This window comes from Eleutherodactylus coqui, chromosome 10, assembly GCF_035609145.1.
Source record: "Eleutherodactylus coqui strain aEleCoq1 chromosome 10, aEleCoq1.hap1, whole genome shotgun sequence".
NCBI classification, from domain to species: domain Eukaryota; kingdom Metazoa; phylum Chordata; class Amphibia; order Anura; family Eleutherodactylidae; genus Eleutherodactylus; species Eleutherodactylus coqui.
The window spans coordinates 28,386,632-28,411,973 of NC_089846.1; the positions used below are offsets into that span (position 1 = coordinate 28,386,632).

The following is a 25,342-nucleotide window of genomic DNA, read 5'->3' on the forward strand; positions in this document are numbered from 1 at the left end:
CGAGATACGATCACATCAGGAGCGGCCCTGCAAGTGAGAAACCATCTCAGAGGCTTTGCTTTGACGACCTAGCATCTTGCTGTAGGCTTAAACTTGCTGACCAGACAGGGATTAATATATACACCATAAACCAAATACTTGAGTCACTTGTCCCCACCAATCACAATGCATTTTTCATTTTCCAATTGGCTATCTATGATCCCATGAGAATGTATAGTACATTGACCACTGAGGACAACGTCCAGCTCGCTGCACTGACAGTAGGTTGAATGATCAAGCTGAAGGATGGTAGTCCCTCAGTGACGGATCACTGTCCAAGTACTGATGGCCTATCCATAGGCCAAGTTATTAGTTAAGAACCCCCAGAATACCTCTTTACGATCAAGGATGATCAGAAGATTAAAGGGTATGATCTGTACAGTCTTGTATTGACATATCACAGTGCACATTGGCGCCAATGACAAATAAGTTAAAGGAAGGTGGATAGTCCTCATGACCTGCATTTTTTAAAATTCTTAAGTTTTGGGCAAGGAACTCAAAAATAAAATTTTCTGAAATACTACCTGTATCACACCAGAAAGGAAATGGAAGATTAGAGGTAAACAAGTGGCACAAGAACTGGTGTAAGCAGGAGGGGTTGGCTTCTTGGAGAACCATCAGCTATAGGCTCTATGGCAAGGATGGGCTGCACCTTAATGGGCATGGGGCAGTTGTGCCAGGGAGAAGAGGACTAAAAGGCTGGAATAGCATTTAAAACTAGGGACTAGTGAGGGGGCAATTACATTATAGAAGGTGAAGTGTAGATATTGGTCTTAGGCTAAGTAATGAAGTTGGGAGAAGAATTTAGAGCAGGGGTGAGAACAGTTACTAGGGATATGAGGAAAATAGATAAAGGAAATACACAATGTGTGTTTATATTAAAAGGGGTTTTGCAGTTAACAGAAGATGACACAGGACGTCACCATTCTGAACCTGTGGCATCACAGCACCCAGGATGTGATTGCTGGCCGCAGGAGAAGAGTAGTGATGCTGCAGAGGTCAAGTGACTTCCAGTGACATCTTCCACAACAAACATCGAGAGGAACGGCAGGGCTATAGCGTTGGATCCCTGCTGCAGAGGAAGGGCAAGTACCGCTCTTTGTTATTTTAACATAGCTGTGGACATAGGGGCAATGTTATCTGATAACTGGACAACCCTTTAACACCACAAGCCTCACCAACATTGAGGTACTAGAATAAGGCTTGATGAAAAAATATCTGACATAGTAGGAATATCGGAGACATAGCTGGACAATAACCATGACTAGGTAGTTAACTAATGGTTATTTATTATTTTTTTATCAAATGATCGTAAGAACCCAGGAAAGAGGGAGGCGTTTTGCCTTTATATAAAGCCCTACAGTACAGGACACATGTTACTATGCTGCCAAAACAAATTGTTCTTTCAGCCAGGTCTGAACTAGACAAATACTGCAAAACTTATCAGACGGAATTCTTCTAGAGCTGCAGAGGGAGGACAGCTGCTTTGTCTTATGGAGGCAGATGTTCTATTAATTAGGAATTATGCCCAAGGAACCCATGTGAAACGCTCTCATGCCAACATCATAATGAATTTCTTCTTACATATTTTGGACATTGCTCTAAAGATGGATTATCTAAGTGGTGGCCTTAATCCTTCACTGGCTGTTTTATAGTCACTGCCTGCCCAGGATCTGCGGAAACCCAACTTCATTTCTCCCAAATTAATCAAATACACAGCAAACAAATTGTCTAGAGCCACATGGCCGACATTCCTACACCTCCAGCAGAATTTACGATGGTTAGAGGAAAACAAATAGCGACAACATGAGAAATCGCACAAGAAAAAGTCTTTCCAATGTGCTGCAAAGTGGCCTCTTTGTACATTCAGCATCCATAGAAAATGCTACATAATATGTTGGCTGGAACAATGCAAATAAAGAAAAATATGGATCGTTCCATTACCAGCACATGGCAGCCATCAGGTCCGCATATACGTCCAGGATGTAGCGAGTTCACACCTACATTCACTTCAATAACCATGCCAGAAATTGGCGAGTAGGAGTGCTCGTAATAAATAAATTACTTGAAAGCGCTGCGGAATAAGTTGGCGCTATACAAATAAGATTTATTTGCATATTTTGCTTCTAGAATAAAATGGAATTCAAAGTGATCAAAATGTTTTATGTTCCCAAAAACTGGATACATGAAGACAAGAACTCTTACCGCATAAAACAAACCCTCACAAAAGATCTGTTGATGGAAATATAAAAAAAAAAATAAAAAAAAAAAATGAAGTTTTATGACTCCTGGAATGCAGCAATACAAAAGCAAATCTAAAAAAGACAGACAAAAAAAAACACACCACATATTATGATGCTAAATAAATAAAATGAAAAATTACTTAATTGTTAAGGTGCAAACAGGCTTTGGTACCAATGGGCTAAGGTACCATCAGTTACCGGAGCGTTGGGAGGCAGCCATACACTTTTCAGCCAACATTAATCCAAGTGCATACCGGCCAATTTGAGGCGGAGTTCACACCTACATTAGGAACCTTCTGAACAGAAATTGAAGGGACCGCATTATAGTCAATGGGATCCGCTCAGGGCCGTCGCAAGACCGATCCGCTCAGGGCCGTCGCAAGACCGATCCGCTCAGGGCCGTCGCAAGACCGATCCGCTCAGGGCCGTCGCAAGACCGATCCGCTCAGGGCCGTCGCAAGACCGATCCGCTCAGGGCCGTCGCAAGACCGATCCGCTCAGGGCCGTCGCAAGACCGATCCGCTCAGGGCCGTCGCAAGACCGATCCGCTCAGGGCCGTCGCAAGACCGATCCGCTCAGGGCCGTCGCAAGACCGATCCGCTCAGTCAAGGGATTTCCCATAATGGTGCCGGAAACCAGAATACCCAAACACAAATGTGAATCTAGCCTAAGGCTCTGTGTGCACTACTAGTCGGGGTTCTGTTCGGATACCTGTGGAGCTTTCTGATATTTGGGCCTACAGTGTGCAGCACTACATCCACTTTCACAAACGAGCAGAACTTTGTGGGACGCCATTGAAATTACATCACAGGGGGCCCTTTTATAAGACCATTCTTGTTCAGATTCTCGCTGATCATGCAAATCAGTCACCAATAGCGTTTATGCTGAATACCATCGTTCTGAACGACAAACGATAATTTGTTGGCTTATGGTTCATCGTTTAGTTTAGGCAGGCATAAAGACCCATTTACACGCAAAGATAGGTCGCCTGTAGACGGGTGGGTCGGATCGGCAGCGAGGATTCTCACCGCCGGACCCGACCTGAGCGTCTGCAGAGAGCGGCACATACTCACCCGCAGTCGGCAGCGGGTGAGTGACGTTTCTGTGTGGGGCTCTGCGAGCCCCGCACAGAAATAGAGCATGCCGCGGTTTGTTTGCCGTGCGATATTTTGCGCGGCTGTCTGCATAGGATTGCGTTTGTTAACGCAATCCTAGGCAGGCTTGCAGCAGCGGAAATCCCGCCGTGGAATTTCCACCCGTCTGCAGGCGGCCATAATCTTTCAAATCACTGAAAGATTTTGCGATCTATTTGCATAAAAATTGTTAATAGCCAATTGAGAAAATACTAACATGCTTTTGCATGCAGACAAGAGTGAAGAGCAGTGGATAGTCGGCCACTGCAGAAACGGGAGCGGCGGAGCATTTTTATTTAGTTTTTACTGCATTGTGAGCAGCATAGATTTTTTTTCTTATACCCCCAGATAACCCCTAAAAGTTGCAGTACCAACCCAGACCACTGTACAATGTATGGAGCTGTCCGCTTCCTGAAAAGGGACAACCCCACAGTACTGTAGAAGTGACTGCAAATTCATTGTGGAATTATATAATTCTTCTACAAGTTATTTGCATTTAGCCTTTGGGTTAAATTATTATAAGGAAGTAGATATCTAGAAACTGTAGGCCAATCCCAAAAGGTAACATTCCTGTCCAACTAGCGTGAAAATAACCCTATTATGTCATGATGTGGCAGATCAGACTATTAATAGTCAGAGCAACGCCAAGAAAAAATACTTGGAAGAGGTTATTATCCTCTTTATAGGCTGTGGAGAAACTCCTTAGAGCCACGTAGAGATCCATTCCCTGGTATTCCTGGAGCGCCATCATATTCCGCAGCGCGGCACGCAAAATGTCCAAGTTCACATCGGCCCCAGGTAAGAGGAAAGACAACAAAAAAAAAGGGGGGGGGGGGGAACAAAATCCGTGTAAAATTTTGCATATTCTACCCAAATCAGGTCTCCAATTGCGCATGCCTCAGCACAACTTTTTTGTGAACGTAGCGACACACAAGGTACTTTTGGCGTGCACACAACAAACGATGCTCCATTGGCCAATTAGTCCTAATGAGTTCCAGATGTTCTCCTTTTCCAGCGGAATTACACAGCGCACCCACACGTCTTCTTGCGCACCTTCTTATTTACTTTGATGTGCAGGGAAAAAAAAAAAAAAAAAAAAAAGCATGCTGCATTTTCTCTTTTGTGCGACCGCAGCGTGCAGGAAAAATACGCACATGTGTACAATCCATTGGGATCGATGGATTCTGTACCTAGCATGTTGCACATGTAAGTTTTGTGCGCGCGCAAATATGTCCGTGTGAATCTAACTTTACGGATAGATTTTAACGAGTGACCGCTGCAGGCCACAACATCGCTGGTGCAGCTTGAGGCGCTGATATAATTCATTACATCGTGATGTAGTGAAAATCCACAGCAATTCCACAACTTATGATGTCATCGTGAAACCCCTTTATGACATAACACATACAGGCCTGGAGTGTGTAAACTCCGCCCTATGTTCTGTCTATGGTAGGTTTAAAGACAACCAAAAGGGTTAACAGACTATATTCACACTTTAAGAGTTTCTGAACTAGATCAAAAATAAAAAAATAACGCACGATTTTCAAATAGATATAAAAAAAAAAACAAAAAACAAACACTTTCGGATGCATTTTTTTCCCTCCGCTGTTCAAAACCATGTCAAAGAGCGCCAAGTCTGAACGCAGCCACGCCTCTTTCATAACACAGCTCTTAGTACGCGACAACGCAACTTGATTATAGGCTGTAAAGGGTTAATAATTGACTTGGGCCATTGAAAAGCTATTGTTCCCCTATCTTAAAAGAAGTGTTGCAAGACAAAATTCCTTTTAAGATCAGGTGTAAATGAACCGGCTCATACTCCCCTCTCCCTGCTGGCCGACATATTACTTCCTGGGCTGCTGCAGCCTAGGATGTCCCGTAAATGGGCTGCTAATGACAGAGCAGTGTGCTGTCTGGTTGGCTGCAGCAGCCTGTGACATTCCATAAACAGCTGTCGGGAGTGGGAAGACGAGTATGAGCCAGATTATTTTTACACTTGGGGGTGGGGGACCAGATTTTTAAAGGAAAGATTTTTTTCTGGGAAAACCCTTTTAAGACAACAAAAGCCATTGTAAAGCAATTGGAGGGGCAAATAAAGTCTTGTACAGAAAGTTATTACATAAGAAGTCATGCTCCTAGAAGCACAAGCAAACAAAGTAAAAATCCCGATTTAAAAAAATTATATTTTTTTTTAATTTTAAAAAATTTACGTGGAAGCCTCACAAGGATGTTAGATTTTCTGTCTAATGCAAGTGAACAGCAGCAACTGGTTCACCTTCCATGGGAGCAAACAGATGGTAGACGCTTGCCATTCAAAAAACGGATGACGTATGCCGATGACATGATTGCGTACATCCAACTGGAGGTCACACCGAGCCTCGGCGGCAGGTTAATGGAGAGTCAGGAATACGCACCGCAGTACCAGGATTTCATGACACCAAGGAAGCATCAGACAGACAATGAATGAGAGCAAGCATCCCAATACCAAGCTCATTCATATTGTCCATCACTAACAGGTTATTCTTCACGGCTGAAGCTGTCCGGTCAGCGACCTGGAGGACAACCTACAGCAACCCCCATAATTCCCCATGACCGATAACAGTTTCATGGTTTCGTAACTCAGCAGAAGACGGCGTTACCACGAGACAAGCAGTGAATCACCGGGAAAGCTGCAGATGTGACATTCATGCACGTTATCACTAGGTTACTGGAAATCACATAACGATCCTTGTAAAGTTCCAGGTCTGGGCAGGGGAAGTTTAGTACATGAGACTGCACTCGTGTTAGATCTCTTGTTCGGCTGTTCTCTCGCTCCGCGCTCATGGCTGCGTGTACGTGTTCTGAATGGAGAAAGCCGAATAAGCAGCAACAGACACCTCTGGCAGCGGCTCATCTGCAGAGAAGAAAAGCATCTGGCAGCTGAAACCCAACTGGGAAAGTCCGGGTGCTTTTAGATGGAATGATTACCGTTCATAAAATCCTTTAAAACGAGCGCAGATAATCGTTCAGTCTGAACACGAGCGGCCGAACAAGAATCGGTCACTTTTCGGACGCATTGATTTTTATGTCTTGTTCGCTTATTGCTCCGTTTAAACAGCGCTGGTTCAATCGCTCTCATTCGCTTATACAAGGAGTGAACCAGAGGATGCTGGGACATGTAGTGCACATCAAGTCTGGCGACATTTACAGTTTAAAGGGGGCATTCCGGCTTTTTAAAAAAGTGACGACCTTTCTTCTAGAACGGTCATCAGTAGTTGATTGATGGGGATCTCAGTCCAGCAGCTCATCGTCCGGCGCGCTGTCAGTGCTGCAGGACAGAAGTCATCAGCGGTCAGGGCGGGACGTGTAAACACAGGCTTCACTCAAGTCAATGAGAGCAGCTCTGATCTCTGTTGATCTAGTAATAACCTATCTAGAGCAGAGGTCATGGGTGAAAAAGGCTGGAATACCCGTTTAACTGACCTGACAGAGCAGCTCTAGAGCTCTACACAGCAATTCTGCTTTAACCCTTTCCAATCCAATTTTGGATTCAGGGTTTCCTAGGGGGTTTTCTCTTTCTGCCATTATACAATGGCACCACCTGCGGGCTAGAGCCAGTACCGTGGCATGGGACATGCTGGAGTCCCGACAACAGAGCGGCCAGTAATCTACAGTAAAAATACCCTGCCGGACGTCTTCCGACATCGGAGCTGTACAGCCTTCAATCAGAATGTCTTCAGACATCAGACAGTGGGATGGAAAGGGTTAAGGCCGGATTCACATGAGCATATACATATTTGTGCCGTGTATTTGCTCACACAAGTGCGTTTTATACAGTGCTTTGTGCACACAAAATAAAATATATAAAAAAAATATGCAATGACGCTCAGCCAATTAGTTTCAGAACTTCAAAATGTTCTTTCCTTGCCAAAACAAACAAAAAAACAAAAAAGGAAAATAGAACACGCTGCATATTTTTTTGCGCAACCAAAGTACGCACATGTGAACAAAACCATTGAAAAAAAAAATCAGTGGGTTCTTTTTTTTGCCTATAGGGCATGCAAATTTTGCACACAAATACGCCGCTGTGAATCCAGTTTAACGCTGGTAGCACATGACCAGGTTTAGAGTGCGGAATCCACCCACGCAGACGATCCACGGATTCCGCACCCATTAAAAAAAATAGAACATTTACATGCCGGCTCACACGAGCGGAATAAAACACTGCAATTTCCACGAGCAGATTTAAAAATTGCAGCATGTTCTACTTGTCAGCAGGATCCACGCAGCCCGCTTCCACTAAAGTCAATGGAAGCCGTCCGACCCGTGGCTCATCTGCAATTGACATTGTGGATAGGCCGCAGATACCAGTGTCATCGCCGAGCAACGGTGCGGGAAAAAAAAATCAGATTAAAAAAAAAACACAAAAAAAAAACAAACAGCCCTGTACTGCACATGACTGATGGCAAGGGGGGGGGGGGGGGGGGTCAGTAGGAGAGCAAAAAAAAGCCAGCACCCTGCCCTGACGTTCCCCACCAGTAGGAGGCAATATGAGCTCTATACCACATCACCTGTGTTAGAGCCGGCCAGAAGTCCCGGCACCACTGGAGAGGGCATGTTTGTCCCCTCCCTGGATAACACCTTTAAGCAGACCATAGAATTGATTTTCATAGTTATCTATTACCTTCTGCAGAATTGGAGACCAACTTTCCGCATGCAGCGGGGCTCTTCTGGTACTTTATCCCTTATTCAATTGAGGAACTAAGCTTACGTAGCAGAAAAAGGGAACTCCATCCTTGGCCACAATCCCTGCTCTATCCAGTCTAATAGACTAAGTGTCTGAAAAGTACCTGAATGCTCAAGGCTGTAATAAAACGCCAGAAAATGGGTCAATACTAGCGGAAGTCACCCGCACACCCCTTGTGAGCATGCGTAAAAGCAGTACCGCCTTCAGCTTGGATGTGGACTTAAGAGGGAATCCATCATGAACGACTTGTAGATACACCACCAATTAAGTTGCGGTGCTTTTAGTTTAGGCGACATGAAGTCTGAGAAGCCCCTTTTCACAGGCCCCCCCCCAGTCCCGCCACCCTTTTCACAGGCCCCCCCCCCAGTCCCGCCACCCTTTTCACAGGCCCCCCCCCAGTCCCGCCACCCTTTTCACAGGCCCCCCCCCAGTCCCGCCACCCTTTTCACAGGCCCCCCCCCAGTCCCGCCACCCTTTTCACAGGCCCCCCCCCAGTCCCGCCACCCTTTTCACAGGCCCCCCCCCAGTCCCGCCACCCTTTTCACAGGCCCCCCCCCAGTCCCGCCACCCTTTTCACAGGCCCCCCCCCAGTCCCGCCACCCTTTTCACAGGCCCCCCCCCAGTCCCGCCACCCTTTTCACAGGCCCCCCCCCCAGTCCCGCCACCCTTTTCACAGGCCCCCCCCCCAGTCCCGCCACCCTTTTCACAGGCCCCCCCCCCAGTCCCGCCACCCTTTTCACAGGCCCCCCCCCAGTCCCGCCACCCTTTTCACAGGCCCCCCCCCAGTCCCGCCACCCTTTTCACAGGCCCCCCCCCAGTCCCGCCACCCTTTTCACAGGCCCCCCCCCCAGTCCCGCCACCCTTTTCACAGGCCCCCCCCCAGTCCCGCCACCCTTTTCACAGGCCCCCCAGTCCCGCCACCCTTTTCACAGGCCCCCCAGTCCCGCCACCCTTTTCACAGGCCCCCCAGTCCCGCCACCCTTTTCACAGGCCCCCCAGTCCCGCCACTCTTTTCACAGGCCCCCCAGTCCCGCCACTCTTTTCACAGGCCCCCAGTCCCGCCACTCTTTTCACAGGCCCCCCAGTCCCGCCACTCTTTTCACAGGCCCCCCAGTCCCGCCACTCTTTTCACAGGCCCCCCAGTCCCGCCACTCTTCAGCCAAGTCAGCGTGACCCTTTTCAGAAGGGAACGCACGCACTTCCCATAGAGATGAATGGAAGTGTGCATGCACGGCCATTGAGTCACACTTGCTGTGCAAACGCTGATTTTGCCAGTGGGAGAAGGAGGGGGGGGGGGGGCGCGGCAGACACCACTGAGATGGGAGAGCAGGCAAGAAGGAACAGAAGATCCTTGGACTCGACATCATCTAAAACTCAAAGCGTCATGATGACGGCTTTTTTTTAATTGCAGCACCTATGCATTGTCTAGGTTGTTAAAGGACATACTGCAAAAGATAGACACCGGACATATGGTGCACCAGTTTGTAATAAAGGTAAAAAAAAATTTCATCTACTCACAAAAGGGAAAAAAAAGGGCTCATTGGCCGGCATACAAGCCCAGCCCAGCCTTTGCAATTCCAGCTTCTTCTGGGACATTTTTTGTACAGGTCTAACTAAGGTGGTTTCGCGCTTGGGGTTCCGATTTTCTGCTTTGTTTGAGGAGAAGGGATGGGGGAAGATTTGTAATTTGTATATCACCAACTTATTCCACAGCACTTTCAAGTAATTTGTTTATTACCCCCAAGCAAGCTAGGTGCTCCTTTTACCGACTTCGGAAGGATGGAAGGCTGAGTCAACCTCAAGCCGGCTACCATGGTGGGATTGAACTCGCAACCTTCAGGTCGTGAGCAAGAGCTTAGGACTGCATACTGCTGCCTTAACACTCTGTACCACACGAGGCCACAGGAGGAAAGAATCCCCACAGCCGAACGTCTTCATCACTGGACAGAACCGAACAGCACCGCATGGACCCCATTGACTATAATGGGGTCCACCCGCTTTTCGCCCAGCTATCAGACAGAAGAAAAAAAGCATTGCCTGCAGTGATTCTTCGTTTAGCATTTTCAGCCGCATCAGTGTTGGAACGCACAGCTGGATGTACCACTGAAGATGTGAGACCGCCCTAAATGACTGTCAGTCTTCCCTCTATGTAGACATCCAGAGGCAGCGGTTAGTCACCGATTAGGACCACTCCTCCGGACTCCAGCCATAAAACAGGCACTTCAATGAACAAAATGCAAGTTAGGGCCCTTTTACACGGAACAATTATGGTTCAGGTAATTGATGTGTCTTGTGAAACTGAAGGGTTCAGTGGAAACCCTGCCAATGATTAAATGGCAAATCACTCATGGACCTTGTTTACTTTAGTCAGGCAGACTATAATTGGCCCGTGTAATCATCAACTACAGACGACGGCAGGAAGAGATCTCTGGTGAGCTCACCTCCATCCAGTCAGCGATTAGTATCTTTGCACACCATTTTGATCCCACTATACAAGTCAGATGCCTATTTTGCATACTTGAGTGTCCCAATTACGGCGATGTTAGGGAAGACAGCCATGGCTATGTGTGGCCAGCATAATCTACTGCTATCTTGACATTAATGGATTATTTTCCCGTATGATATCACAATCAGATGGAACTAGAATGGGAAAATCATTTGTGCAAATACACCCTGAAGGCCACAACCTACCTACTGCAGTCATGGGCTTCCTAGTAAGTGATTGCCACTTTGGTTGTGTCGTAGTGCAAAGAGAGGAGCAAAAGAAGGGTTTTTTGTATATTTTATTGCCTTGCCACACTTCGCAACCGCTTTCTCAAGGTGCGGGTGGGGTGGAAGCAGCGGCCGCTACGATGGTGGTCCGCCCGTGTTGGACCGTTACAGTGCATTCCATACGCCTATTGTCCCTTTCAGTAGAGCCGCGCAGGTACTTACAGAACAACCAACCTGCACAGTCATACTATTAATTAAGGGATCATTAATTTTAGAGCCCAGTGATTCGTAACCATCTAAACCTGTGAGTCACAATGTGTCACAGTAATTACTGTGCGGCGAGACTTCATAACAGCGACACAAGCTGCAAGGAAAAAAGGAGCAAAAGTTATGTAAGCAGCACATGAGGTCACGAACAAGACCGAAAACAAATGTATCATCAAAAGTTGTGTAAGCAAATCCATCAACTAAGGCCACAGGAGTTATATTTGGTGCATGACATATACCATAGCCTGGCCAAGACGGTGTGTTGGCACCCAACCCTGCTAGTCACTGCCTAGCTATATCTCGCCACGTTAGCAATGGGCAAGGCTGAAGCAGCCGAATTTATTCATTAGATTTGCATGTCAATGAACTCCAATTACACCCAAGTAAAGCAATTTGTTTCCTGAGCATGGACATCAGTTTGAATACAAAGCCAGAAAAAAAAAAAAAAAAAAAAAAGGGGGAGTAACTTCGTTTTTACATTACTTATCTTAGCACTGATCTCGAGTTACAGCGTTTCCCTGAAAATAACCCCTTCCATGATTTTCCATAATTTTGGGGAGGTTTAAAGTATAAGACCTACCCTGAAAATAAGCCCCAGTTGCAGTTAAAAAAAGTTAATAGGAATGCATTGGGTGCGTGAAAAGGGCCGTAAAATTGCAATTGCTGTGTTTTTTCCTGGTCAGACACGAGTTCCTTACCCAACAGGCTCAGTCCAGGCCCTTTCCCACTGCTTTCCAGACCCAATGCAGGCTGCAGTGCTCAAAGAACCAATCACAGCCAATGCTCCATGGAGGCGGGATTTATAAATCCCATAACCAGGAAGTGATCCTGTGTGGCGGCCGAGGAATGTGGGTATTGCGACGGGCTCTGGAATGACCTGAACCGAGCCTGCTGGGTAAGTAAAATAAGACATTCCCCAAAAATAAGCCCTAGTGCATCTTTTGGGGTAAATATATAGGACCCAGTCTTATTTGGGAGGGGGGGGGGTGGGGGGGGGGGGGGGGGGGGTGGGGGGAACAAAGGTACTCCAGAGCTGCATTAATGATTCTGCAGACTTCAGGGCTGGAATCTCCTAAGTATTCCTGACTGATTTGATGCCTGCACACCGCCTTATCTCGTCATTTACACTGTGTAAAAAAATGTAACTTTGATACCAGGAACTGCTCCATAATCTGATGTAGTATAAAACTGTCCTACTGCATTATACAGAAGGTGCTAAATGGAGATGTGAGTGCAGCTCTGGAATACAAACTGCAGCTCAGGATCGGTGCAAGGTAAATCCAGCAATGTATCTGCAAAGTCACGCTAACTTTATTCATATCTGCAGTTTGCCCGAGAGGTTTGGCTCTTCGTTCCATTTCTCATAACTGGATGGATCAAGACTCAGAATGACAAATCACATTTTTCTCTTCTCCTCCGTTCTTCACTTCAGAAGCTTTGGCCACAACGGCGAGCGGCTCAGACGGATCCAGCCAGCGCCGGCCGGCCAGAACAAACAGACCGACATTCTTTTCAGCTTAGAGAACTTGATTTGCTTTAGATTTAGTTTTACGCGATTCAACCATTATAGAACCGACTCCGCTATTTACAACTAGTGATTAAACTATTAAAAAGGGGAACCGGCCACCAATTTTTGGGGTAACGGCTGGCAAGGTGCCATTTCACCCGGAAAAATGCCATTCAATTTTCTTGAAAAATTTCTGGATTGTGTGTCAGCCCAAAAACTTTACAATTGCGCACCATGTACGCAAATTGTTGCAAGTCATCGGGGAGAGCGCCGTCGCATTCTGACTTTTCCCGACCCCGTCTGCTCACCTCCACCTGACATAGCACCAACCTTTGTAATCTGCTGCACACTATTGGCCGCACTCCTGAATAATACGCCATGGTGTACACCCCTCGACTTCATCCATGCCTCTACCGGCAGATAGATTTTCTCACTGTGCTGGCTAGTGGAATACTCGAATGTCATAGTCTTTACAGAGGAGATGGTAATGGTGGCAGGTTCCTGCACACGCACCAATGCTGTTAAGGAGAATACAACGCGACTCGCTGGATGAGGAGAATGAAGCGCCGACCAAACCAGCAGAACGTCTACGACTGACAGTTATGAGTGGTAACCGTACAATGGCACCTGGAAAGCCCCCAACCACTCGAGGACTGGCCCCAATATGCCGATGCCGTATATTATAGGTGTTTATATACAGCAGCCGTATCTGCTGTACAGATCTGAAGCATTCCAATATTACACTTGCGTCTCACTTTCATCCCATACATGTGAGCAGATACTTCTTGGACTTTACAAGAGTGGCATTAACCCACTGTGCCCAATACTTCCTGCTAATCTCTCTGCTGACACTCAACCCAGAGTGCCATACAAAAGGATGCAGAAAGATCGGCACAGAGCTTGGCACGGTTCCCAGCCAAGTACACTGAAAAGCAGTCAGCCCGACAACGGCAGCTACATAATAGGGACTCCCAGCACGACGCCGATGAGGCCGCCTAAAATATAAAGCAATCAAACCTACACATGGCATAGAGGACTCTTGCTAGCCAAGAACTATAGCGGAAGCCACTGCCAGAGCCAAGAATTCAGCCCTCGCTGCTGGGCAAGGTCCCCTATGTTCCTCCATCCTCCACTTTCTGATGCCCCCTCAGCTGACCGGCATGTCAATGACAGTCATGCAGCGTATACACGGGCTTTAGAGATAGATGCATCTTGTAAGAAAACCGCATCGCATCCAAGTGCAATGAGATTTTCTTTGGTTCCCACAGGGAGTAACGGGTGATTCTTGAACAGAATTCCCAAAAATACAACATGATGCAATTCTTGCACTATCGCTGCAAGATGGAGGGGAGGGGGGGGGGGGGGGGGGGGCACTGGGATTTCTGCGGATCTCGCAAAGAACAGAAATCACAAGTGAAAGTTGTCTAATTTATACCCTAGTCTAAATGGACAAATGGTTCATAGACCAATCTCAATCCAGAAGTACATTAATGTACAATGCGCCAAGTTTATTAAGACGCCTTCTGGCTGCCCACGCACCAAAAGAGCAAATCACCACCTACAGAGCAGCCAGAATTTAGGCCACTTTTTGGCTTCAGTTACAGTAAATCTGTTGATCTGCTGGAAGCCCCTTTCGCTGAACGCTACTACTTTTGGGAAAAAAAAAATAAAAGGACCGGATACGCACTCAGTGGACACGGTGCGATTTTCACGCATCCAAAACTCTTGTGTGATTGTGTCCTAAAAGACAGACCCCATCCCTGCTGATGTTCCTCAGCCAAAAATCGGACCGATCTGCGCAAGATCCACGCACAACACAATAAAGATCATTTGTTGCCTCATTTTAACTACACCGAATCAATAAGCGCTGCTTGTAGAGCCGGCCGCCACCGACAGCTGCCGCCAGCAACAATATATTATTAGAGGGAAGGGATTGCCCCGGGAGGAGCAACGGGTGTCACATGTGTCTAGGATGAGGAACTAAAGCTATAATAAGATGGTGGGGACTGCCCCATTATTAGGGGGGTGGTTGCTACATGCACTTGTAATCCCTACAACTGATGCTTTTTAACCTCTTAAGGACCAGGCACTTTGTAGTGATTTTATGGACCTGTTTTTCTTCTGTCAAAATTATTTTTGCTGCAGTTTTTTTTTTTCTTCCATATAGAGGGTATTAGTGTATCTTGACACCACCGGACGCTAGGGCTTTGACAGGAGGAACGCCCCTCTCAAACCCCCAGCTCCCGATCGGTCAAGGCAGGCAGGTCCTGGTAGCACAGTCTCTATTGATGTGTGCCAGCGCTGGAGACTTAGTGCAATAACATGGCAGCATTAACATGTAATAATGTAAGGCTAAGAAGACCACAAAACCCTCAGCCCAAGGCTCCAGCGCTGGCACACATCAATGGAGACGCTGCAGCGATAACCGTCACCTGAGCAGCTACCACCGCCTCCGGCCCTTTTGTCGCCTGAGCGCTTTTTTTTGCCCAGCAGCTGGCTGCCGCAACTATTTGCTCCCTGACAAGCTCCCCCACTCACAGATTGCAATAGTGCCTTAGCCGCCGCTTCTGCTCTGGCAGCTGGGACAGCCAACCAGCTGCAGTTGTTGCCTCAGTGCTGTCTCCTAGCAGCTGTCTATCAGCTCTGGTCCGGCTGACACCGCCGCCAATGCATCATGTCTGCTCACTTACCGCCGCTCACTGAAGCCATTCGGCTCTCGCGCTCACCAATGCCATTATGCTCCCCCACTGAATGCTGAATCGGTAGTGGCCTTCTAGGACCCACACGGCTACCAGATGTGCAGCCAAATCACAAGCTAGGGGCGTCACCCCGTCAATCTTGACGCCACCAGGAATTCCTGGTGGCGTCAAGATACACTAATACCCTATAGAGCCATTTCTTAAGACCTTTTGTCACTTGTTTTTTCCCACGTTTTCATTTTAGGGTGCCTGTCCACAGGTGCGATTTTGCCGGCAGTAAACCGCCAGTGAATCACGCAGGCCGACGCTTTCCATAGCATGGTTATGGAAAGCACCGGCACCTGTCCACGAGCGGCGTTGTATACAACTACACAATTTTGTATAGTTCATTTTTAAAATTAGTGTATTTTACACTAAAATAATTACAGGAATGGATTCTGTTTTGAACATTTTGATATATTAATTTGTATTGTCCAAGATTATAGGGCAAATGTGGCAGTTTAGGTTGGCGTGAGCAGGGTTTGGTTTTTAACATCTGTCTCCCATGGTGTCATAAGACCTCTGGGGGAAATTCACACTGTAGCTGGAGCATCTATAGGAGCACCAGTGGCAGGTGAATACATCCCCCTATAGTGACAGTCACTTGCAGAGCTGATCTAGTTCCGCCAAGACCCAGCAGCTGTGCCATGCCAGGGGGCACCCGGTGATCATTGGGTTAACCAGTGGAAACGAAACTTCCACTTCCTCTATTCTCTACATCATGCTAGTTGAGCACCTCTATGAAGTCAGCACCCCATCTTTCAAAAAAGTTATTTTTCATAAGTTCTGAATGCACCCCAAAGAGTTCTAGCTCTTTAAAAAAAATTAAGAAAAAAAAAAAAAAAAGTATCTCTGCGGTGCTAACTTTCAAAAACAATATTACTAAATCAGCGAGAACTTTGTAAATATAGGTTCTAGAGCTTTGAGCATTAAAGGAGATGTCCCGCGCCGAAACGGGTTTTTTTTTTTTTTAAACCCCCCCCCCCCCGTTCGGCGCGAGACAACCCCGCTGCAGGGGTTAAAAAAACAACCCGCACAGCGCTTACCTGAATCCCGGCGGTCCGGCGTCTTCATACTCACCTGCTGAAGATGGCCGCCGGGATCCTCTGTCTCCATGGACCGCAGGGCTTCTGTGCGGTCCATTGCCGATTCCAGCCTCCGGGGCGGAGCTACACGGAGCCCCATTCAGAAAAGAAGAAGACCCGGACTGCGCAAGCGCGGCTAATTTGGCCATCGGAGGGCGAAAATTAGTCGGCACCATGGAGACGAGGACGCCAGCAACGGAGCAGGTAAGTATAAAACTTTTTATAACTTCTGTATGGCTCATAATTAATGCACAATGTATATTACAAAGTGCATTATTATGGCCATACAGAAGTGTATAGACCCACTTGCTGCCTCGGGACAACCCCTTTAAGAGTTTTCTTCAGAACTCTTGGTGCTATCCAGAACTGTAATAAAATCGTGAGATTTCCCAAAATGTACACATAACTTAATAAATAGTTATTATATGTAAATATTTTTTTGCGAAATCCAGCGATTTTATAGGGTAGCACCTCAAGAGTTCTGAAGAAAACTCTTAATGCTCAAAAGCTCTAGAACCCATATTCACAAAGTTCTCACTGATTTAGTAATATCATTTTTGGACGTTAGCACCCCAGAGATACATTTGTTGATTTTTTTTGCTTAATTCGCTAAAACTATTTTAAAATTAATGGGGAGCTCTACAACTCTTTGGGATGCATCCAGAACTTATGAAAAAAATGAACTTTTTTGAAAGATTGGGTGCTGACTTCACAGGGGTTAGTGGAGCGTTATGTAGCCTGCAAGCAAGGCAGCTACATAGTGGGGGTATTGGAGTATCTTGACGCCACTGGAAGCTAGGGTTTTAACAGGAGGAACACCCCTGTCACACCCCCAGCTCCCGATAGGTCCTTCCAGGACCTTTGCTTCTTGACCCTAGGAGCTGGGAGGCCATTTACAGCGTGGGAGATATGCTGCTGGAGGACTGACACCTGGGGACATCACTGACAGTGCTCCCACCTGCGTTGGCTGCAGGAGGAGCCAACATGGGAGGCTACAGTACGGAACTTCACCAGGGACAGCAGTGCCAGTGCTCCCACCTGCCTGCCCTTTAGGGGGAGGGCAACTTTGCCGATGGTGCAGGAGTGCCACCTGGCAACACTGCCGACGCTACTTACCACGCACCCAGCACGGCAGCGTGATTACATAGTACCGAATGCCGGGTGAGCACCTATTCAATAAGTTTAGGGTCGAGACTATTTGCATAAACTTCCATAGCGGCCGAATAAAAAAAAATTCCTCCAAAAAAGGAAGTTGGCCTGGACCTCATATTATGTAAATAATTTATCAGTTTGGGAAAATGAGAGTTCAGAGGGGGAGACTCTGTAGACTTCTTGCCCTACGGTGGAAGGGTCCGATCTACATACACAGAATCCCCATGCAGAAAACAGACACTTATCACTTGTTGGGTGACTTGACTGCAGCAGCAGATATCAATTATTTGCAAATATCCAAATATGCAAATATAACGACTAGTGCAAAGCAAAACTGGAGCAGCTGCCCATACCAACTAGTTACATCGCTTCTATACCCAATAGATAGAGTTACTGATGGATGCAGACATTTACAGCAGCTCTGGTTTCAGACACTGCTGCAAATCAGGCGATATACTGGAAGCTGTAGGCAACCCCTACATTTTCCATCTAGTATATGGTGAGTATAACACGCCAGCGGGAACAGCGCCACTCAGTCTTCCCCGGTCTGTGTTAGTGGAGTCCTGAATAGGGATTGATAGGGCATATGGAACGGATTTTCTCCATATGCCCCATCAGACATCTCTAAGCAAGACTTGGTAAAACAAAAGTCGCTTCTGTGCCTTCACGCAGAAGCAATAATCTTGCAGTGAATGAAGGCGCGACGGACGCAGATCGCTTCCACCCGCCGCCTCCATTCACAGTAAACAGGCAGTTGCTCATAGATGAATGACTGCCTGTTCACACAGGACGATTGATTTGGTCTGCCGGCAGAAGCTGAACGACTAACGATCATCAAATGAATCCTTAGTCGCTGACAGTATTTACGCTGATCACTTAGATTCCTGCGTACAGCGAGAATCTGAACGATAAACCTTCAGTGTAAAAGGGCTGTAAATCATGAGCGATGCTGATCAGAGCCGATCCTCCACTCTGCACCTTCCTTTGTCCCGTTCCCCCATTCATTCCTAAACAGTTTATTGCAGTGTGATAAGATGCATTATTGGCGCTGCCATGAAGGGGGCACTTCTGTGCAATGTTTCTCTGGGTGCTACGTGCCACATCTATAGGTTTCCCAGATCATTAGAAGCGATTAATCATTGGAACAAGAATTACTACGTTGTCTGCTGTCAAATGACATCTTTACACAGAGAATTGCTTGCGTTTTGTCCGTTATTTTGCTTGTTGATTCTTCAGCTCTGACTAATGATCATACAGTGCAGAGGGCTCCTGGTTCCTGTATAAAGCAATGTACAGAACTGCGCACAACGCCACAAGTCCCGAGGGTCACACAGCGCAGTCTAGACTTCCACCAGTAGATTAGTGAAGTTTAAGAAGTGTTCCACCAGACAGAGCTGCAGAAAATGTATGAAACTTGGATCAAAGTCTTTCCGTATGAAGGGTACTGAATAATTAAAAGCTGGATGAAGTGCGGTATGAGTGTTAGTATGCAAATTATGGGGCCCTTTGTTGTGCGAAATGCTACTTTGTGTTAAGCCCCATTTACACACAAAGATGAGCACTCAAATTTGTTCAAAAGATGGGATGACTGACAGTTGGAGTGATTATTTTGCAGAAGCTGCTAATGGGCACTAATGCTCATTAGCAGCTTATTACCTCCTTTTGCATGTAAATGAGGCTCCTTTCTCTATGCGCAGATAACAGCAGGTGGTCTGTTATCTGCATACAGCCCCTTTGTTCATGAATGGGTGTGTGAGTGAAACCGGCCTCTGATTGGTCAGGGCTGTGACCAATCAGAGGCAGATCATTCAGCAGATGGGGATTTTAAAGCCCCGCCGGCTGAATAGTGCCGAGAAGCAGTTCAGGAGAACTGACAGCGGCCGCGGCTGGACTCCGGCTCCAGCGGAAAGGTGAGTATACAATTTTTTTTTATTTTAACACATTTTAGGATGAATTGCAGGGAAGGGCTTATATATTTAACCCCTTCCCGACAATTCACCCCGCGCACGCCGGCAGCCCATTGCTTTCAATGGAGCGGCTGTACTGCCGGCTCCATTGAATTCAATGGGCAAACATCGTTCTTCTCTGTCACAGCTGTTACAGCTGTGGCAGAGAAGAATGATTTGTCTTCTATATGTTCTCAATGGGGTCGGCGCTGCTGCCGCCGGCCCCATTGAGCGCATATACAGAAGAGAACAGGAATTGCAGATCGGTGCGATCTGCGATTTTTTGTTCTATAATTTATCAGACGAGCGCATAAAAAGCGCTCATGTGTCCGATACCATTGCAAAGCAATGGTTTAAAAAAAAAAAAACAAAAAACGCCAGACGCATGCGCAAATCGCGGCTAAATACGCCCGTCTGACTAAGGCCTAATAGAAACACTTCCACAATGTGTGAACGCACCCTTAAGGCAAGTCTGTGCCAAAAGCCTTTGACATGAGACTGCCGAGACCCCCCACTGATTGTAAAGAACAAAGCTGATGTCTCAGACTTTCTATTGACTAGAGAAGAGAAAGGGCCGCTGAGTAAAACTTTTGACATATCGCTAGAACATGGAAAAAGTTTCTGGAGATCTGCAGCAGATTTCACTGCTTGATTTTGAATTCAATTGGAAGGGTCAAATCTGATGCAGATCAACGCCAAAATCCACAGCGAATCAGCACCGTGTCCACACGCCTTAAGGCCGGGCTCACACAACTGTATGCTTACCGCCTATTACACGGGACCTGTACGCCTGTGTAATATGCAGCAACCTGCAGGCAATCAATTACATTGCCTTCTGATCACATTAGTACGTTGGAATTGCGTAATACACTAGCGCAAAAGCCACCCCAAAAAGCACAGCATGTTTATTTTGCTGCTTACATATGCAAGTATGCAAGAGAGACTATGGGCGCGTGTATTCGTGTGACCATCCGGGGAGGGAAGGAGAAAAAAAAAAAAAAAAAAAAAAAAAAAAAAAAAAAAAAAACACATACAAGTGCACTGTGTATGACAGCGTACACTACCATTTCGTCACCAGACGTGGCAGTACGCAGGGTCACGGCCGGCTCCACAGCAGGACCCCTACGCGTTATACAGTCATTATGAGCTGATGGCGACAGGTTACCTCTAAAAGCCTCACTTTTGTTTCCTTTTCCTCACCTCTGTGATTTTACCTCACTTGGTAAAGGTAGCGTTTCTGACACTTGCACACATCATCCCCAGCATTGTGGCCAGAAAAGGAGAAGATGGGATGAGATGTAGTTTCACTGTCATCTGTGACTCAGTAGGAGAATCTGCCCTCACCAGCGCCATCTCACAACACAGACTGGAATCTCACTACTGAAATACTGTGCTTAGTCACTGCCAATATACATAAGTGATTCACACTGAGGAACCCATGGAGGCTCTACTACCCTGTTGTACCACCTCTAGCTTGGATACAAAATACACCACTTAAACATACCCTTAGGCAAACAGCTCAGCCATGAACAATGAACCGCCAGCGAACAACTCATTAGGAAACCACTTGGGAGTCGCATCACTGGCACTGCCCCGATATGTGGGCCACACACTTAGGCTAGGTTTACATGGGGAGGATTTGCCACATGGAGAATCCACAGCATTACAGTAGCAGCAACATTAACGAGATTTTTAAAATCTTGTACATACACAACAGAAAGAAAAAAATATACATCTATCCACCCAAAATCCGTGTGAAAATTAACGTCCATGCAGAATGTGAATCTACAACATGTCAGTTAGCTGCAGTGAGGATTCCGCATCAACTGAGGGGGGGGGGGGGGGGGGGTCAAGTCAAATGGTGTCGATTTTGATGCAGATTTTGTAGATTTGTTGAGGATTTCTGGTGGAATTTGCTGTAGTAGAAATCCGCAGCAGATAAGCCCAGTGTGAACATAAGGGGCATCTACATAGGCATCAGCCGCTGGCACCTGCCAATAACTGCCGGGCAGCACCTGATCTTGCATCTTCACTGGCATTATCCGTAAACTGCCAGTGTTAGCGGCGGCTGATAAACCCGTAACTACATCAGCAAGTCATCATTGTAATGTTTCTGAATTACAGGATGCTTTGTTTAATCAACTCCGCTCACTCATTATTGAAGCCTCATCAAAGTATTTACAAGCCTTCCAGCGGGAAAATCTGATAATCGGTGAAGCACTTTTCCCGCCGCAGACAATGCGATTTGTGACATTGTACAAAGGTTGCAGGAAAAGCATGAGTTACAATAAACAAACATGGTGAGCCATGAGGAACATCCACAGTGCAGAAAGAAGAGTACAGGTTCGGGTGGATGTCGCTGCTGCCAGGGTCAGACCCCACCGTGGGCTCCCGCACGTGGAATACGGCTCTGCCGCGTGCAGGCGGTCTTAGTGATTGGGGGAAGAGGGGCCTTGGTAAGAGGTGACCTAAACCCAATGGTCGCTCTGACTGAGGTCCAAAGATCCTGTATGCAGATGGGAGAAACTTCGAGAAGGTCAACCATCGCTGCCGCCTCCACCAATCAGGGCTTTATGGCAGAGCGGCCAGAAAGAAACCTCTTCAGCCAAAACCTCATCCACCCGCTGCAGACAGTCTGCTGCGGCCAAGCCACGTGGAAATAGACATGCGGCACGGAATTCAAATCTGTTTCCACCACGGGCTCTCTATGGGGAGAGGTTCCTGCAGCAAAATGCAGGCGGACAAGCTGCTTTAAATGGCGCGGTTTTGAAGCTGACTTCCGCTACAGAAATCTTATGGAATGTCCGTGCGGTTCCGCTGCGGACATTCCGCAAGACTTCGGCCCCGTGTCAACCCAGCCCAAAAGAGAAGTGTAAACCTTGTGGCATCAGACCCAAGACGACTGGAATCACTGCCAAAGATGCTTCAACTAACTAGGAAGTACAGGGGGTGAATACATTGTAGCAAAGACACAAGTATCGTTTAGTCCAGCGGTCCTTGTGGCCGGACTACAACCATCAGAATGCCCTCAGAACAAGGCTCTCGTGGCATGCAGGGGGTTGTAGTCCTGCAGCAGCTGCTCTAGTCAGCACAGCCACATTGTACTCGCAGCCAGGACAATCTTCGAGTCGCCCTTTTACATTGTAGCAGAAGGACTCTGCTGTTCGCTACATTGTATCACTCTAGGAATGCTTCATTGTGATTAGAGCCAGTCTGTAACAAGTGAAGAGAATTCTAGAAGTAGCATGATGTCACACGGAGCGGGGCTGGGGAGTAGTGGAAGGTGGATTCCCCGATATATATAGCTTCTCCATGTGATTGCTGGGCGCCACCCACCATATAATATAGTAGCGAAACACCAAAACAAAACCACCACACTGTACCCAAGTTATATCCCAACATGCAGTGCACAGATACCACCGTCTTATGCCATTATACACCAGCAATGTAATATTGCCACACTGTGCTTAATAAAGATTCTGTCATACAGCGCTGCCTTCACATCACATACGGTACATTTGGTGTCCCCCCCCCCCCCCTCCCCAAATGAATATGCCAAATATATCCATAAGGCCCTATTTACCAAGAATATACCAAAAGGGCATCCGTTAGATCAGTATGCCCTTATTTGCTGTATAGAAGAGTGTTTAATACCGTCACAATAATACCAGCAGATTCAGTTGAAATAATATTGCCATGTAGTACAGAAATATACATATTTATTACACACGGTACAACACCTGAATAATACCAACATGTTCTGTTAAGATAATACAGCCATACTGTCTGCAAATACCAACATAGTACAATATCACCATACACTGCCCAAATACTAATGGATATTCTATTGCAATAATACTGCCACACAGTGCACAAATACCATACAGAATGAAAATACCAGTATAATACAGTGCTCAAATACCAACATATTCTGTTCAAATACTGCCAAACCGTAAATATAGCGCTCAAACAACAACTACCTTCAATGGCCAAATAATACCAACATGTTCTGTTGGAATATCGCAATACAGTGCGCAAATACTGCCATACAGACCATAACAACATACACTGCCCAAATACCAACACATTCTGCTGAAATAATATCACCATACTGTGCACAAAAAACAGTGAGAATACTAGTATTGTACAATATCCAAATGATACCACCATACAGTGCCCAAATAATACCAACACATTCCACTGAAATACTGCCAAACAGTGTGAAAATACCATCATAAATGGCCTAAACACTACCTACATCCAGGTAATAGCACAATGTTCTGTTGAAATATCATAGAGCGGTGATACGAGTATTTTACAGTGTCCAAACAAAGCTGGTGCCCATATAATACTAACATATACTGTTGAAATCTCACCACACAGCACACAAGTATTGCCATACAGTGTAGAAATGATATAGTACAAAGTGGGAATACAAATAGTTCACAATGTTCAAATGATATATAGTGCCCATAAAGTACCTACATTCAGTGCCCAAATAATACCGCCACGTAGTGCACAAGTTATAGAATACTATTATTTTCACTTTGCATGGCGGTATAATATCATACTGTGCCCAAATTATACCACTGGTGTCCATAGAAATACCAACATAGCCTGCTGAAATATTACCACCACATAGCGCACTAGTATTGCCATACAGTGTGGGAATACCAGTATCCAAATGGTATACAGTGCCCCTCTACTACCCATATGCAGTGCCCAAATAATACCACCACGTAGTGCACAAGATATACAATACTGGCATGTCCACTTTGTATGGCGGTATAATGTAACATTCAGTGCCCAAGTAATACCAACATAGGCTGGTGATGACCCACCACCATACCGCCCTATAGTACCCACATATCATATAGTACTAGACTGGGGCTATATAGTGCTACAATGCCCTCCAACACTGTACATTACATACGGGCTTCACTGCGGGGATTGTGGCGACCACAGGTTGTCATCGGCCGACCGTCCGTGACAATGGCAGGTGCAGCCGCCGTACCCAGATGCTGCCGGCCCCGGGAGGAGGAGCAGCAGCGCGGGGGCCCGGACGATGCTGTCGCCGTCTTATCACTACTCACCGAACTTCTTCCAGTCGGTGTCATCCAGAGAGTCCATCACCTCGCAGAAGCTCCACATGACGGCGGCCGGCACCTCGTAGACATAGAGCTGGTCTAGGCTGGACATGACGAGCCGCTCACACCCCGGACAGCCGCCCGGACACTAACAGAGCGCCGGAGAGCGGCTAATGATGAACTCCATACCGCACTATCACTTCCCCATATAAAGACACTACTGCGCCTGCGCGAAACTTCATGTCGGGGTGCGGCGGCCATGTTGGAGGTGGCACAGGCTGCATCGATTCCAAGTTTATTCTCAGTCATTGCGGAGTGGAATGTAATGCAGAGAGATGAATATGTGTAGAAGGAGAGTTCCAATAATCCGGCATTTAATAGCTTTTATCAAAACTTGCCATGAGTACAACTGCTGGAAAAGCAATAATCTGATACTGGATTGAGATATATTGCATGCAAGTGAGAGATCACTCCAAAAAAAAAATCGGACTGATAATGCACTCGTAAACGTAAATTTTTTTATTTATTCTTTTTATTGAGATGTGTTTTGTGAAACAAACGTATCGCCTCGCTGTCTATGCGATTTTTCATACATTTTTCAGGCACTTGAAAAAAATCATAAAGTTGTTAAATTAGGGGGAAAAAAATAAAAAAACACTGTGCTGGCATGCAAATCACACATAATACGTGATAAAATAGCACATCCT

General features: G+C 46.5%; 1 protein-coding gene across 1 annotated transcript in view; it reads right to left on the bottom strand.

Annotated features, from left to right (window-relative positions):
* The window catches only part of IRAK1 (interleukin 1 receptor associated kinase 1), a 63,224-nt gene extending 38,395 nt beyond the window's left edge, over positions 1-24,829 (bottom strand). The window contains exon 1 of the mRNA XM_066580733.1: positions 24,642-24,829. Within this exon, the coding sequence (XP_066436830.1) occupies positions 24,642-24,747 (106 nt within the window). The 5' untranslated portion in view covers positions 24,748-24,829. The remainder of the gene's footprint in view (positions 1-24,641) is intronic.
* Between the last annotated feature and the right edge of the window lie 513 nt (positions 24,830-25,342).